The 17,369-nt window shown below is 38.5% G+C and overlaps 1 protein-coding gene across 1 annotated transcript; it reads left to right on the top strand.

Moving 5' to 3' along the window:
- The first annotated feature begins 159 nt into the window (after positions 1-159).
- Positions 160-13,684, top strand: brms1 (BRMS1 transcriptional repressor and anoikis regulator). Its single transcript, XM_017699590.2, has 11 exons — positions 160-275; positions 3,516-3,754; positions 4,064-4,154; positions 4,308-4,435; positions 5,626-5,705; positions 6,108-6,204; positions 6,540-6,632; positions 6,825-6,889; positions 8,509-8,548; positions 10,382-10,490; positions 12,561-13,684. The coding sequence occupies exons 2-11, from the start codon at positions 3,541-3,543 to the stop codon at positions 12,676-12,678; spliced, it is 1,035 nt and encodes a 344-aa protein (XP_017555079.1). The 5' UTR covers positions 160-275; positions 3,516-3,540; the 3' UTR covers positions 12,679-13,684.
- The last annotated feature ends 3,685 nt before the right edge of the window (positions 13,685-17,369 follow it).

The following is a 17,369-nucleotide window of genomic DNA, read 5'->3' as shown; positions in this document are numbered from 1 at the left end:
TTCCAGTTACATCAGTTGGACCTGTTCGTCTACACCCCCTATTGGTCGACTCGAGGTTTCTTTTGCCAGCGATGACTCACCGATGTGTGCTTTCTTCTCTTCTATTGGACCACCGGATTCTGAGGCGTCCTCGGATTGGCTAGCGCCAAAAGTGCAACGTGCGGAGATACAATCCTGAGGAAGTAGAACTTGTCCCACTTGACTCGGTTTAGATATTCCGACCTGTATATTTATGTTTTATCTCTTACGTGACCCGAACACAAACTAAGCGCGAGGTAAGCACATCGGATAGTGTTCATTTGTGATTTAAGTTGCGGCCGAAAGTGTGTCCCTCTTAACGTTACTCTTTCTTTCTCTTGTTGGCCGCATCCCTCGGCTAATCCCTAAGCCAACTGACGGCTGTGAGGTTTGTGAAGGGCAGCAGCGCTAGCCCTGCAGTAATAACGGCTTTATTACTTCTTTGTAATGCTCACATTGTTCTTAGACTCGGACGGGTGCAGAATGGGCCGTTTCGTTGATAAAACGCTGCTCTCTCCGCTGTAAAGCTGTTAGTTAGATGTAACTTTGTGTGTTCACAGACGCTGCTAAGATGCTAGCTAGCGCTTCTGAGCAAAGTCAGAAATGATGAGTGAGCCACAAGCCCGGGTTCAGCTTAAAACCACTAAGACTTCATCGTTAATATAGTTTAAGCTCTTGCTGTGAAGCGACGGAGTCCCTAACGTTAGCTAACGTTACTTAACCTAGCATTACTTCGACTCACCCTAACTTTGGGAACGTCTCTCTGTATTGGGCTTGTCAGATCGATGGGGGCAAGTTTAGGGTTGATGCAACGTTGCACCCTTAAAACTTTTTTTCTTTAGGGTTTCTTTACTAAAGGCAGTGGTTCTATTTAGAATCATGGGTTCTGTATAGAACTATTTGCAAGGCGAAATGGTTCTTCAGATTGATGGAATGTGTGCTATACATGGGTATATATATAGAACCTTTTTGAAAAAAAAAGCCTTTACTAAAGGACCCTTGAACCATCTTTTAAAAGCCTTTTTCTTCTATGAAATGATGATTTGGAGCATATAATGATGATTTATATGTTGTTTTTTTTCCAAATGTGTAGACTACTTTCTCATCCTCTGTAGAAGTTACAGTGCTCACTATCGCTTTCATAGAAGCTCAACTCACCACCTTCCTGTATTTACCAAAAGAGTGGAGACCACAGGGTCCGAAACATTCAACATCACTTTGTGGCCACGTAGTGCACCGCTGTCCAAAACCTGCTCATAAAACACATCTTATGAAATCGAGGGTATTAGAAGGGCATTTGCTCCTTCTTTCCTGCAGTAACAGCCTCTAATGTTCTGTTAAGGCTTTGCACTATATGTGAGAGTTTGATACAGCCACAAGAGCTTTAGTGAGGTCAGGTACTGATATTAGATGAACAGTTTTGTATCACAAACACCGCTCAACACTCATCCCTGAAACCTACATTTCCACTGCTCCACAGCCTAATGCTGGTGCCCTTCATACACCTCTAGCCATCACTTGACATTAGGCATGGTGACCTTAGCCTGATATGCAGCTGCTCCAGAGCATCCCAGTATTGTTGGAAATGCTTTTCTATGGAGATCACACAAGCTGTATGCCTTTCTTATTAGAAGGGGTATCTGGATACCTTTGGGACTTGTAGAGAACACACTAATTTGCGAGGGATGTCTGATGTCTGAGTTTGTGAGTTGTGTTTATGTATCATGCTGATTTGGAACCAAATTATTAGAAAATTTCTGTTTAAATATAGATTAATTATAATAATCAGCAGGATCATCAGCATTATTTTTCCATTATTTTTTAAGGTCCAACTCCTTATAGTATAATAGTATATCCTATTTATTATTACTTTGGAGAATGGATCTCCAAACCCAGTTGGGAAAAAAATGGGACAATATGTGAAATGCAAACAAAAAAAGAAAGCAGCTAGTAAATCCATTTTGACCTGTTTTTAAACAAAAGCAGTATATAAATACATGACATTTAATATTGTAATAATGTTTTAGATTAACAACTGATTTCACTGATTTCTAGAAATACATTCCCATTGTAAAATTGATGCTGCAACACATTCCAGAAAGTTGAGACAGGTTCAATTTAAGTCTAGAAACATTGTGAAATAATCAAACAGGTGATGTAATCATGCTTATATATATGTGTGTGTGTGTGTGTGTGTGTGTGTGTGTGCATATAAAAGGAGCATCCCAGAAAGAGCTAGTACAAGGGTGTCCAATCTTATTAACAGAGGGCCGGTGTAGCTTCAGGGTTTCATTCAAAAAAAGCATTAGATGACCTAATCAGCAATTTGAAGATTGAAACCAACTGATTAAAAAAGTGGAAGCAGGTGTGCTCCAGCTTGTTTTGAGTGAAAACCTCTAGCCACACTGGCCCTTTGTGGGTAAAATTGGATATCCCTGGCCTAGTATTTCATGAACAAGGATGGTTCGAGGCTCACCACTTGGCCAAAAACATGCATTAGCAAAAATATCCAACAGTTTACTGAGCTACTGCAAGGATTTTACGTATTTCACCCTCTAGGGTGCATAATATTAAAAGATGGAGGGAATCCAGAACAGTCTCTGCAAGGTCAAAAACCACACCTGACCTTCAAATGACCTTCCAGATTGTTACTAGCATAAATTTAAAAAACCAGGATTTGTCATGGTATGCAGGGGTATTATTGGGTAACTTGCACATCTGCAAAGGCACCATTACATTGAAAGATATAAACACTTTTGTAACATATGCTGTCTTTTGGATGATCCTTTTCAGAAACAGCCATGCTCCTGGTTTACAATGTGACCCAAAGTAATTTAATGTTACTATTCATGCTTCTGAATTAACAAATGCAGAAGTGTGAGAATAGTCTATTGAAACCATGTGGCACATTATGAAGTGGAAAAACACAACAGTGAAGGCCTTGTGCAGTTGGACAGCTGAAGTCTTGTATAACTGTAGAACGGCAGAAACGAATACACTTCAAAACTGAATCATTCAGGGTCTTCAGTCCCCAAACGATTATTAAGTGCTTTTAAAAAGAATGGTGATGTAATACAGTGGTAAACATGCTTCTGTCCAAGATTTTTTGGTGTTTATGTTGCAGGCATCTAATTTGGAATGAGCATATATTTACAAAAAGTTCATAGAGTAAAACTTCAAATATTGTGTTCTGTTTTCAATTAAATACAGGTCAAGCAGAATGTGCCAGCTACTGTTCTGTTTTTATTAGCATTTCACTTACTGTCTCTGCTTTTCTGTAATTGTGAAGAAGTGTGTCCTGTGTAGAGGATGTGTACTTATTTTCACTCATATTTCAACCTAACATAACCACAGGGTGCCTGTATATATCTGTATGTGTGGTCATATTTTATACTGTGTGCTGATCTGCATGATCCTTTTGCCCAAAATATCACTGTGACACATGCTAGTAGTTGTGGCATATAATAAACAGCATGTGTACCTGTTGTTACACACAGTAAATAGAGGGCTTGTACAGCAGCGATGCCAGCCCAGCCTGCTCCCAGAGAACCGGAGGAGGAGATGGAGACGGAGGCAGATTCTGAAGTGCCTCATGCTAATGGAGACGTGGAGGATGAGAGGGAAAGGCAGGGAGTAGAGGCAGAAGAGACGATGGAGGAGAGCGGAGAGGAGCGAGATAGTGACCTGGAGGAGAGTGAAGCAGAAGAAGATGAAGAGGAAGATGAGGAGAGTTCAGGTGTGTAATGTGTAAGCCAGTAAAATGTTCTTCAACACATTGTGTGCAATTACACATTTCCAACAGAGAGGTACATAATGGAAATGTAAGTGAAAATACACATTGACATGATTTCGCCAGTACTGAAACTTTTTATGTATGTTTTTATGGCACCAATCCTATTTCTTTTTGACACCTAATAATCATCTGTCAGTTATACTATATATATATATATATATATATATATATATATATATATATATGACCAACTACTATATATACTGTGTATAGGATGGATAGTAAATGAGTATTCCTGTTATTTTCTTTCAGAGATGGATGATGAAGATTGTGAGAGGAGGAGAATGGAGTGTCTGGATGAGATGTCTGACCTAGAAAAGCAGTTTCTGGAACTTAAAGACAAGTAAGATTGCTCTTCTTTGAATGGATCTACTACATCACACGACACAATTTAATTCAGACCAAAACTTTTTTAATATCAGGAAAATATAGACTAAATGTGTGTGGTAGGCTGCATTTAGTAGGGCACCTTTTTGTCCTTTGCTGTTATGTGTAGACTGTTCCGAGAAAGACTCGACCAGGTGAAAGTGAAGCTGGACGAGGTGTTGACGGGTAAAGCAGGAGAGTACCGAGAGCCACTGGCCACCCTTCAACACAATATGCAGCTACGCACACAAGTTGCAGGTAACACTTAAATATTGGTAACTTTCATGTGAAAAATGCCTTTTTAATCACTTATACTTTAAGATAAACTAAGTGAACTTGATTGACTTAACGCTTTAAATAACCAGGACCTGTGGGTGCAGACGTCTATTTCTCACTCCTGTAACTGAAGATTAAATGCCAGTTTGCATTGATTTCTATGTTGCTACTGAAAATAAGCCTTAGAATGCAATAAGCCTGGGATTTTAAGAGATTAAATATATACCTAAAATCATTAAGCTAATTTAAAATATTTTAGCTGTAACAAATTGAAGAAATTTATAGTTGATTCACCTTGGGTTTTCAGTACAGTGCAGAAATCCCCACTGTAGCCCAGTCAGCTTTGTACAGCTGAACTGCTGAACTCAGTATTGAATGGCATGCAGTCATATGCAAAAGGGTGAGTGCACTCAATCAGATGACACATTTTTTTGATTTATTAAGTGAACAAACCTTTTTTTTGTTGCACGTTAATGTACAACATCTATTTATTAACTTTAACATATTGGGGGGGGAATGTGCATAAATTTGTGTTTGTGCTTTTTTCCACATGCAATTGGACTAGGAGCACCCAAACTTTTGCATTTCACTGTGTCTGTGCTTTCAAGGAGCATCGATGAATACACTGCTGAGCTGTAGTCTACTATACTTCTGTTGTTCACTATTTAGCAAGTTACCTTTACAACAATACATAGCTGGTCTTAAACCACATTTTAACCCTTTAGAGGGTTAGAGTTATTATTAATACTTTGTTGTACTCTTTAAATGTAATTACATAATTAGCTGCATGGTTGTATAAAGAATTACATTTACATTCATTTTTTTTGCATTCTGTATTGACATAATTGAAGCTTCACATCTGAGTTTTTGTTTGTTTAGATGCCAATGAATGACAGTGCATGACAAAAATCACACAGGCACAGCAAGAACTTTTCATCAAATGTAAATCATAGTATAATATTTCATTTTCAAAAACCACAAAAGTGGTATCAGTCAAAAGTTTAGAATCTGCACTTTCTTAGGATTTCTCCACTTCTAACAATGAGCTTAGAGTGATGAAAAATTATTCTAAAATTACAACATACTTTTGTTAGCTGTAAATTCTAAAGGATAAGTTACTGCACTGGAGGGAAGGATTTAAAGACTTGTGTGTTTTTTGTTGTTATGTGTAGGTGTGTACAGAGAATTGTGTCTTCAGGTGATCAGACACAAGTACGAGTGTGAGATACAGGGAGCAAAACAACATCTGGAGGTAACATTATTCAGCATGTGTAGAACACACAATTAAGCTGGCAGTAAACTTCAGACAAAGAAAGTTGTAAACGAAAACGAGCTACTGCCCAACCTTCTGCTATACGTATATTTAAATAGAACTCAGCACTGTTAAGAGCCAACTTTGTGCAGTGGACCAGTCACAGCCAGGGGAGATGTCAGAACGAACAGGGCAGCGTTTAGGATTTCTGTTCAGTAAGCAGTGCACACTGCACCGTACGAATTGAAAAAATATAGTTTTCGCCAAAAAGGCACGCTTCAGAATGTTATTTTTGTTTGAAGTTTACTGCCAGCTGTAGGTGTCAGGTGTGAATTGTGATTTTTGTGGAAAGTGTTGGCCTGAGAGTGCATTGTTTTTAAAAGTGTGCATTTGGATGTGCAGAGTGAGAGAACCCTGTTGTTTGATGCCATGAAGACAGAACTGTTGGAGAAGATCCGCAGACTAGAGGAGGACAAACAGAGTGTAGACATCACCTCAGGTACATGCTTTACACGTGGCCATAGCAACGTGCAGATACGTGCAAAAAAAAAGGTCTTAAAAATCTTGTGTCTCTAAAGCAGTAACTTAATAGAGAATGAAAATATTTAACTTAATGCAAGTTGATGCAATGAGATTTTATTCCTAGTAATTTTGGAGCTTTTCTGTTTGGTCTATTCTAAATGAAGTATACACGCAATGTAAAGGGCTGCTGGTGTTTTTAAATGGTGTAGAAGATAAAAAAAGGTTTTGGTATGACATTGACATGCAAACACTCATGCACACTCATACACACACACGCAGAGATATGAATCAGCCTCTCTCACGCTCTTTCAGAGTGGTGGAGTGATGAAGTGAGAATGAAGAAGTGTAAGAGAAGAAGTCAACTTGCCCGTCAAGAGAGAAAAAAAAAGCCTGCACTTGTATCAGGTAATACATTCAAACTTCCACAGAAGTCCATCATTCTCTTTCTTCCTTTGCATGCGCCAGTACCTGTCCTGCCTTTAGGGATTCCACCACCATCCCTCTTTCATTGGAGTTATGTCGGCATTACATTTTTCATCCCTCTCACACTCTACATGGCCATTTCTCTCTCTTTCTCTCCCTCTCTCTGTATCTCAGGTCCATACATAGTGTACATGCTGAGGGACATTGATATACTGGAGGACTGGACAGCCATCAAGAAGGTATTCACTTGTCATCCCCCACCCAGTCATCCATTATCAGAATTTAACTGCTTATTTCTGCCTGGTGTGTGTGTGTGTGTGTGTGTGTGTTATGGATGTTATGATAAGATATCAGTAGTATTTTTTTTAATCTTTAATATAGGTTGAGAGTCAATACACACTGTGAATTGAACACAGTTAGATTTTATGCTTTATAACATATCTTTATAACATAATGCTTTAATATATAACGTGCTATAAAACAAACTGACATAAATTGAAATCTTTTCTTTTATTCTAAAACACACATGAAATGCCTTAAAAAGACCCAAAAAAATCTCAGCACTTCTGCACTGCAACTGAAATTCTTTACACTTTATGGGGTAAATTTATTAACATTTTGCACCATCACAAACTGCTTTTCCGAATATGTAAGGTAATGATTAACCAGCAGACAATTAATTAAGTCAGCTACACTATGAAATCCAACTAGTTTCAGTCTTTCATTGGGCTATTTTAAATAGTTTGTCACTCAGTCTGTCATGTCAAAACAGCACCCAGCCAAGTTTCCAGGAATAGTCACATTACAAAAAGAGTTGCAAAATGACTGAAAAAGACATGATACTAATAAGCACCGTCAGCACTGAGAGATCTCTGGAGCCCATTAACTTCATCTAGCCTGAAGCATGAAGGTACACTCCACGGAAAAGAGTGAATAAAACACAGTTAGCTTCTGCATGCTCACTCAGCGAAATCAGCAAGTGAAATCATACACTTAATGCCCAGAAAGCATGTTAGATACATGGCTGATGTAAAGGTATGTTTGAGGGAAAAATGTGTGTTTTGTGTTTATGTTACAGGCCTTGCTTATTTATCATTGTCTACATTGCTCAACTAAAATTATGTGTGTATATATACCTATATACATATATATAGGTTATATATACCTATATAACCTATATATATATAGGTTGAATTAAATAAGGTCAGTTACTTGTTACCACATGAACTATTTTTTAGGTTGAACTGACAAACTGGTTTTTGCTGTGTGTGTTATTTTGTTACTTTGTGGCTTCTGTAGCAGAAAGGATGTCACAGCCATCCTTTGATGAGACCTTCTTCTTATTTTTACAACATTATTTCACTTACTATGTCAAATTGTTGCAAAAATAAGTTATTATTTTGGCTTGAGTCACAATTAAAATCATTAACAGAAAATATTTTAAAAAGTTATTTTTTTCTTATCCTGGCTGAAATAGGCATCCATACAAAAACATGTGAGCCAAGCAGCGGTTTGTATTGTGTGAGTTACTTGTTAATTTAGAAGTTGCGCATATGTTTATTTGCATGAAAGTTCTTAGAACATAACCTGCGAAATGAGTCACCCCTGATGGCCTGAGGAATGACTAATTAGCCCCTATTTAAGTAAATCTGTCTCAGTGTGTATTAAAATGATTTTGTCTTCTAAGAAAATTGATTTTTTGGGTTAATTATGCTTTCAACGGATGCTCTGGTCCTGTGGCAATTAGACTTCGAGCCAAAAATAAAAACAAACAAAAAAACCCTTCATGTGTGTTTGTATGTGCATGCTGGAATTGGAAATGGAATTTTGATTGCTGTATCTTTGTCTTTATCTTTAGGCTAAAGCTGCACTCATGCCCTTGAAGAAGAAGTCAGAAAGTAAGTTTCAGCACGGCGCTCAGCAGTTAATCGATGTGTGCGTGCGTGTCTGTGTGTGATGTGTGTATCCCCATCATCCTGTGCCATCTTGCTTCCTAATCCATAGAAGTCACTCTCTGTCTCCTCAGGCAGCTGTTTATTCCCTACCGTAGAGGTCAGAGGTCACCCAAGAGGCATGCCTGTAATAGTCATAATAATCTGTTTCAGCACAAACTAACACTTTGAACTGCACCATGGCTCTGACTGCCTTTAATTCATTGCATGTGGATAAATTCACTCCCTATCAAAGCTCTAGCCACGAGCCAAGCATATTTCAGCCATAATTTGCCTCTCCAGAAAGTCTCAGTGGATATTATGGCTAAAATTAAGACTCTCTCTTTCTCGTTCTCTCTCACTTTCTTCTAGAGTAAGCCTCGTTTAACTACAATGCCTTCAGCTGATAAGAGAGAATCCATAACATGTTTAATTCAAATAACTCATTATCGCTCGCAATTACCTCAGAGGAAAGAGTGTGAATGCGTGTGAGTTTATGCATCCATTACAGGATGCATCCTCCAAAGCAAATACATGGGTGTGTATGTGCGTTCAATTAGTGAGGGGTATGTCTGTTGATGAGGTCTGAGATACTGTGTTTGACAAGCCTGGGGCAACTAGAAAGTACACACAGACCTTTAGGTAGGGATGCACTGCAGTTGGCCAATTTATTATTTTGATTTTTGGCTGATCTGTGATGCAGTTACATGAGGTAAATAACATGAGTCAAGTAGGTACTCTCATGCTGCATTTGAGTGCTGCTGCTGCACCTACAGTACTGTGGAAAAGTCAAAGACCACCCTTCATTTATTTCATTTCTAGTCAAAAAGCATTTCTGTTCAAGTTATTTATGAAGAGATTAGAGATAAGAAGCTTCTTAGCACATCATTTCCTAACAATGAACTGAAAACCACAGACTCCAGACTTCAGCATCATTGGATGTGTTTGGGATTGCTTGGACTGTAAGAAAATGCAAGCAACGTTTAAGGCTGAACTTCGGAGGTGTGAAAGAAATCCCTGCAGATTTCTTCGATTACCTGAAAGCAAGTCACCTGAAAAGAAACTTAGTAGATCTATTTTATGTTATATTTATTGAGGATTTTATGCAAATTTCTGTCAAATGCTTTCTGCTTTTTTGCTTGACACTTAAAAATGAATAACTTAATCGCTGTTTTGACTTAAATAAATGAAGGGTAGTCTCTAGCTTCTGCACAGTGGTGTAGACTGAAATGTAGCATAACTGTGTATGACCCATGAAGTATGTACTAAATAGCCTTTTGCCTCTTACTTTCAATGTAGCACTTTATTTGATGTGTGACAAATAAATAGGCAACAGATTTTTTATTTAAGAATTTATGTTTAGTCCATTAAAGAAAAAATAGTGTAACTTATATTGCTACTTTGGCATTGTTCATATAGCTCACAAAGTGTGAACAGGTTAAAAAGGCTAATAAAAATGTAAAGTAGAACTAGACTACATACAGCTACACTACAGCCACTGCAGGGTTGCACATTATAGCTGTCAAGACTTTCAGAAGAAGAGAAAAACTTTAGTGGTTTACACTGTTTTGATCCATCCAGCTCAAAACTTCAAGGTGTTTCACTCTCTTTGTTATCTCTAAAAGCTGCAAAAATGCCCAACAGGCATGTTAGCTTTCAATTTAAGTTATAAAAAGCTCAAACTGTCAAAAATGGAGCTGTTCTTATGACAGAGTCAGTATGCTTAGGGTGGCGCATTTCATTATACAGTTAATTTCTTTTCTTAAACACCCCTACCTCTTATCTCACTCTCTCTGGCAGGTCGTCAGTTGTCAGTGCGGTGTGAAGGAGGCACGCTGTTCTATGAGGGAGAGCGATTCTCTAAGGGGAACAGCGTTCTACTGGAAGTCTCTGATGACAGCCCGGCACAGTCAGTATCTCATCTACCCCCTACATTTCTCTCTTGCTTTCTGTTATTTTTTGTGCAAGGTCTATTTAATCTGCAGTAAAACAATGCTGTGACACTGATGTGAAATCATCAGAACTACCACACTTATAAACTGAATTAAATCTGACACTGTGCTGGTAAATGTACCTCTGCAGGAAGCAGTTTCACATCCTTAACGGACCCATATAATGAGAAGCCACATTTTCCTCACTCTTTGAAAATTAGTTTGATGTAGTGTGTAAATATTGTTAAAGCTTCAAAATGTACAGTTTCTACTCCCCAGTTACTGTAGTCCTTATATGAAAACCAAGCTCAGAAAACAGCCTGTTTTGGATGTACCATTTTGTGATGTCGCAAAAAACCAACACGTCTACATATAACTGCCTATTCAGCTAGCAGCAGTTTAGGGCTGGCAATTCACATAAGGAGTGTTTTAGGCACAATACAGGGCCAGTACTGCCAGTCAGACTAGAGGTAATTTATATATATGGATCTTAAAGGCACGGTTCCACAAACTTGTTTAATTGTAATGCTATGCTTATATTATGCCTAGGGATGTGAATGTTGGCAAATTCTTTTGACCAATATCCGTCTGTTATTAGTCAGATTAACCATCAAAACTAAAATCACAAAGATACAGCCTACCATAACAGTTATGAGAGTAATGTAATGTAATCTACTTATATTTCACTGTTGTCAGAAAAAAGGTTTTTCAGTTTTTGACATAATTTGAAAATGCCTGTTGTCCTATACATTGTGTGTAAATTTCATGAAGAATGAACCAAAAGAAATAACCCAAAATGACTTGGAAAAAAGTCTGGTTCCGTTGACTTATGTTAAAAGTAAAGTAGTTTTTTTTCCTTCACCTGTAAAGTTACCGTTTTGGAGATACGAGGTTTTCTTCCGACAACAGCGATTTATCACATATTATTAGGCCAAATAAATGACCATATATGGCCTGACCAAGGATAACTGACTGGGCTTAATTGGGGAGGTTCATATGCATAGTTTAAACAAAAATCAACATAAAGTTACTGGTTGGCAAACTTCTATGTCATGTTAACTACATTAACTACATAGGCTACCCATTATCTAACAAAGACATTTGTTGGGTGTAGTTGTAAGGCTGCACTCAATATGCTTTTTAAATAGTCACCTCTAGCCTACCTTAGCACCGAGTCATGTGAGTAAATATCCTGGTTTTGATAGTGCTGTTAACAATATTAAGGATGGTTTCATCTCCACTATATCCCTTTATGAATGGTTCTGGCACTATTGGTTAAAATTAAGTGGAGTCAATTTCAGTAGCAGGACTTGGGAGTTGTAATGGACTCCAGAAACCCCAAAGCAGTGCATCACTAAGTAGGGCTACTGGACCAAGCTGTGCTCTTATGCTGTCATATGTGCAATTCAGAAACTGTCATCAGGTTGAATAAAAATCCTGCTTATTCAAATATCACTTGTTTATCGGAAATTAAATAAACTTTTTATCAGGAAGCATTAGTCAAATGTTTATGTAGGTCTGTCAACAGTCTGTTAACAGTAGATAGTTGACAGTCGATGGCAAAGCAGATATTCCACCTTAAGAGTTCAGTTTTCCCAACTTCTCAGCTCAGATGTGACGGTGGAATAAATTGGATTGTATTTTTTTTTTGGGTGTCAGGGATGCTTAATGTCTCATTGTTAAAGTCCAGGCACTCCTGGTATTATAGAATAAGAAATAAGAGTACAGAGCATTCTCCTGCTTTTTTTAGTCTTAAATAAACCAACGAAACCTCTAAAGTTTCCACCAGTAACAATGTTACTGCTATTAGGCATGCTTTTTCAATGCTAATATGTAAAGAAGTCATCAGGGAGAGGTTGAAAAATGTTTATGTAAAAATAAACTGTGACTATTTTTGGTATATAAAGCCATAATAATCCCCCAAAAGTAATAGGAATGCCTTGCATTTTGAACACTGGTAAGAGTTGATATCAAATGCTATTACTGCTTTTAACTCCTCTCCTTTCTGTCTCTCTCTCTCTCTCTCTCTCTCTCTCTCTCTCTCTCAGGGCAGTAATAACAGCCATCAGTGCAGGTGAAGTCTGGTTCAAAAGAACAGATGGTAGCAAAACCAAAATCTACGTCTCCCAGCTTCAGAAAGGCAAATACATCATACGGAGAGCCTAGAATGCTCTCACACACTCACAACACATAGAGAAAGAGGTACCTGCCATGCTCTGCAGGTCTGTAAATGTGTTGTTAATACAAATATATCATCCAAACATCCTGTCAGCTACTTACACAGCAATACAGTGTTATTCACTGTTATTTAATTCCTAATGGACTTAAAGCAAGCCAGTCAGCAGAGTTAGTGCCTAATGCATAAACACAATATGTCGCTTTGATAGACTGGACTGAATGGCTCACTAGCACGCTTTGCAGAGGCGTTCAAATGAGCAGACAGCGTAACAGCAGCTTCTGTTCTTCAGGACACACAGCGTATGGCACAACAACAGAAACTGCTGAATCACTGAGTCCCACTACAAACAAACACACACACAATCCAGAATCCGTAAACTGTAGACCAAACAGAGTTTTGTGATCATAGAAATGATCACATACCATAATATTGGCTTTCACTCCTATTACGATGCTTATAAAAGAATGGGTTCCCTAAAATGAAAACCTAGAGCACACTTTCTATAAACTTTACCACACATGACATACACTGTAGCCATAATGTAGTTATAAAGGTTTTCATTGAAAGTACACTAAAGAATTAGCATTGGCCTCAGCGACTGCATTCACACACAATTATTGCTTTATAATGCAGACTCTTGGTGTAAGTTGCCCCTTCTCTGTAATATGAGGTCAGTTTTGCAGTGTATCTCTGAACAGTTTAGGATAATTAGGAATAAGGAGAGGTAGTCTTCAATTGAGCAGCTTCTACTGATGGCACAAAACAACTCACGTGCCTCTTTATATCGATTGCACTTCAGAAGAAGGAGAATATTTGCTATGAATCTGATTTTGTTGAGCTTAATTTAATAAGAGTTATTAAGTGCAAAGAGTATTTATACACGTTTGTACACTGATTTGGAATCAGAGGGTGCTTTTACAACTTATTTAAAAAGGTGTTTAATATAATCATGTATTTATAACAACAAAAATTTATTAAAATCTGTTCTTTTATTAAAATGACTGTCCATTATTTCTGATGGTGATCAGTGATAAAGAAAAAAAGGCTTACGCTCAAGACATCAGTCTGCTTAGCATCTGTCATTAAATGGTTAGTCTCGGCCTCAGACGCTCCACCTACACATAGTCAGAGCATCTGATATCTTTTGCACATTAAGCTTTTGCACATTAAGGGGGCTTTCAAGCAATGCCTTTTCAAACTCTCTGAAACACACTTCTTTCGTTTTTTGTTTGTGAAGCACCACGACTGAAAAGCACTCTACTAGCCTGAACAACACTTTTGTTACACCACGCATTTAAATTGAAAAACTGTCAACTTTTATGCTGAGTGCCCACAAACAGTACCATACGTCATTTGCTGTTTTCTTTAGAAATATTATCCAGGTTTTCTATTTACCATACAAGCCAGTTCCAAAATGCTTTTTGATAGTTTCAGTTGTTTACGTTCTCTAAGATCACTGAGCCTGTTGGATATGAACTGTGCCTCACCTTGGCAGTTGTGGGAGGAGTTGAGAAGAGAGCCATCAAGATGGACAGTTTTCCAGCAGTTCTTGTGGAGTTAGATAACATTTATTTGAAGAATACAATTTTGAATTACACTTGTGGAAACAATAACAACAAACAGCACATTACAGTTAATGGACTGTGAACTACAGTTTGTGTCTACATTGTTGTCGGCTGAGCTTCTTGTCAGTTAGAATTGAGCTCTGTTGTCATCAAGCTGATGCAGGCAGGTGGTGAGCAACTGTGACGACTGGCTCTGAAAAACTGCAGCACTGTGGGAAGTCAAACAAGTCTACTGACTCGTCTTTATCTATTTGTCAATCAGGTGCATTAAACTGCCTCCTACGAGGTGCGTCCTAATTTAAGTAGGAGACGTGGCACATCCCACGTTTAAAAAGCACCATCTGAACGCCCCTAAACTGACCACTATATCAGGATTTTGTCAGTTGCATTCTGATCAGACATATGTATATCTTCTGTGCAGCAGGCTGCATCTGTCCCACATACTCCAAGCATTCACCTGTTCTGTGTCTGAACTTTTTTGAGCGAGACTCGGACTGAAAACAAAATTTGCAACATTCTTACCATTAAATCTTAGTCTTATTCAAGACTTTTCCATGAACCAATTAGTAGATTTTAAGTGGGTTTGCTTTGGTTGCTGGGAGGGCTGGAAGTCAATCCCAAAAAGATTTGATTTGTTTGCAGAACCATTTAGGAAAAAAGTGGTCTGTGGTTGGTCATTTTGCATGTTAGGCAAAATGCACCACACTGTGAGGTAGAAGTCTGGCTTGTGAGACAATGAAAATATTTGACCCCATAGTGAAGCTTGTGGCGAAATTGTTTGTAGTTGCTATTAATGTCCAGTAGGTGGCGAAATGGCCATGCAGTTTAACATGTCTTCATTCAGCCAGTAGATGACGCTAGACTTATTACAAGACTCTTAAGTACTATATTTAGTCTGTAGGGGTAGAATATGGGAAAAAAATTTCACTTCATGCCAGACAGGCTTTCTCAGCATACAGATTAGATCCCACCCTCGATAAGCTTAAATACATCTGCACTGTTTTTAATAGTAGTTTACAAATGTGTAAATTAAAACTCCAGTCTTGGCATGCATCCAGCAGCCACTCAGCACGTTTAATTTACTGGGGCAGTGGGGTTTAATGAATCTAATGATTCCAGTGGGTGGGTGTGCATGTACATGTGTGAAATTTCTGATTAATCAGGTTGGAGGACGTTTCGTCATATTACTGACAGTAAACTAGAGCGATATGAGGAGTTTCCCCCGGGAGCCTTGCCTGGGTTGGATATGTCAGACTTGGCAATATATGAGTACACATACAGGACTGGTTTGGACTAGAAATGCCCCAGTGAGAGCCTATCAATTTGAAGAAGTCCACACACACACACACACACACACACTTAATTAAGACCTGACTGTACACACCCTCATCATTCTCTCTCCTATTGAGGAAGAAATCTCCTGCTGAGGCTCCTCTCCTAGCCTCTAATACACACACACACAAACTTCCCTCATTCCTTTATCTATCCTCCATCTCCAGTTAACACTCTCAAGACCCCCCTCTGTTCTCACTCTAGAGACCCTGCTCTCCCAGAGCATAGTACAGAAGTGGAAGATGGATGGATGCACTATCATTCTGTACCCTTCTACCATACCCTGCTCCTCTGGCCTAGTTTACTCTCATTTTCTGACCTCTCTACCACACTCACACAGGCACTGGGATGGAGAGAGGGATGAGACGCCCTGGTGAGTAAAAGAGAGAGAGAGAAAGTAGGGGCAGTGAAAACTGATCACGGTCAATGAGAATAGCAACGTTGCAAAAAGGAGCAACACTCACTCCTTATTAAGGTTGGATGATGTAACAAATATACTCCTATTCTTCACAATATATGATATGCATCAGTATATTTTGTATTTCAGAGGTTTGTGATGTTGGAATATATTAAAATGTACATGGAAAATAGCAATGCCACATTTTAAAACAACAGAAAAAACTCAAAAAAACTACAATGCATTTATTCAATTACGCTTTTGCAAAAATAAACTAAAAATAAACCATAATCCATTAAATAAATGAGTAAAGAGGGTGACATAATAGTGTATTTTTACTACACAGGCCACTTGTACTACATTCTTAAAAATAAACTTTCATAAATAGTTCTTGGATGTGTGGTGCAAGAAAAAACTTTTGTATAGGAAAAAAATGTATAGAACCTTTACATTATGTGCAGTTTTGATCTCTTTTACAAAAATGTCTCTTTAAAGAGCAATTTATTTTAAAGGTTCTTTAGGGAAGTAAAATGGTTCTTCTGTGGCATCTCTCCAAAGAACCTTTACCTTGTTAGTTCATGTCTTTGATCACAAGTGTCATTTATCATGTTACATCATTTCAAAAAACAAAATTATTCTTTTCTTATTATCTTTCACTAAAATGCAGCGACTTTTGTCCACCACTAAAACACACTAAGTTTTATTATGTCACCTTGCATCATTGGCTATTATTAATATAATTACTGGTGGCACGGTGGCGTGGTGGGTAGTGCTGTTGCCTCACAGCGAGGAGGGCCTGGGTTCGATTCCCCAGCCAGACGACAGGGGGTCTCTCTGTGTAGAGTTTGCATGTTCTCCCTGTGTCTGTGTGGGTTTCCTCTGGGTTCTCTGGTTTCCTCCCTCATGCCAATTGGATATGCTAAATTGCCCCTGGGTGTGAGTGACTGTCTGTGTGTGCCCTGCGATGGACTGGCGACCTGTCCAGGGTGTATCCTGCCTTCTGTCTGGGATAGGCTCCAGCAACCCCGCACCCCCCCCCCCCCCGCGACCCTGACGGAGAATCGGCTTGGAAAAAGGATGGATGGAATATTATTACTATTAAGTCTAAGAACTATTTAGTCAATTCCAGCTCCTGACAGCCATAGGATAGTGTTTCTCCAGAATATTCTGTCCTCTCTTTGGGTATTTAGCTTTCTGAATGACTGGTTAATGATTCCTCAGATTGTATCCATCCTTCTTGTTGCTGGTTGTCCTCTTTTGCCTTCAACTCTTCCAAGCATAAGATCAGTAAGATTATCTGGGCTTTAAAAGAGAAGTGAGGCATGATTTGGTTGAGGACCCATTCATTTGTTTTCTTTGCCAAAAGTCTTCACCCACACAAAGT

Source organism: Pygocentrus nattereri, chromosome 2 (assembly GCF_015220715.1).
Source record: "Pygocentrus nattereri isolate fPygNat1 chromosome 2, fPygNat1.pri, whole genome shotgun sequence".
NCBI lineage: Eukaryota > Metazoa > Chordata > Actinopteri > Characiformes > Serrasalmidae > Pygocentrus > Pygocentrus nattereri.
Note: the sequence above shows the minus strand (reverse complement) of the source record. Positions and strands in the feature narration are given on the sequence as shown.

Excerpts from the sequence above, each read along its gene's own strand:
- brms1 (XM_017699590.2), top strand. The coding sequence starts at position 3,541 with ATGCCAGCCCAGCCTGCTCCCAGAGAACCGGAGGAGGAGATGGAGACG. Across the intron at positions 3,755-4,063 it reads GGAAGATGAGGAGAGTTCAG|AGATGGATGATGAAGATTGT; the intron begins GTGTGTAATGTG and ends ATTTTCTTTCAG. Across the intron at positions 6,890-8,508 it reads ACTGGACAGCCATCAAGAAG|GCTAAAGCTGCACTCATGCC; the intron begins GTATTCACTTGT and ends CTTTATCTTTAG.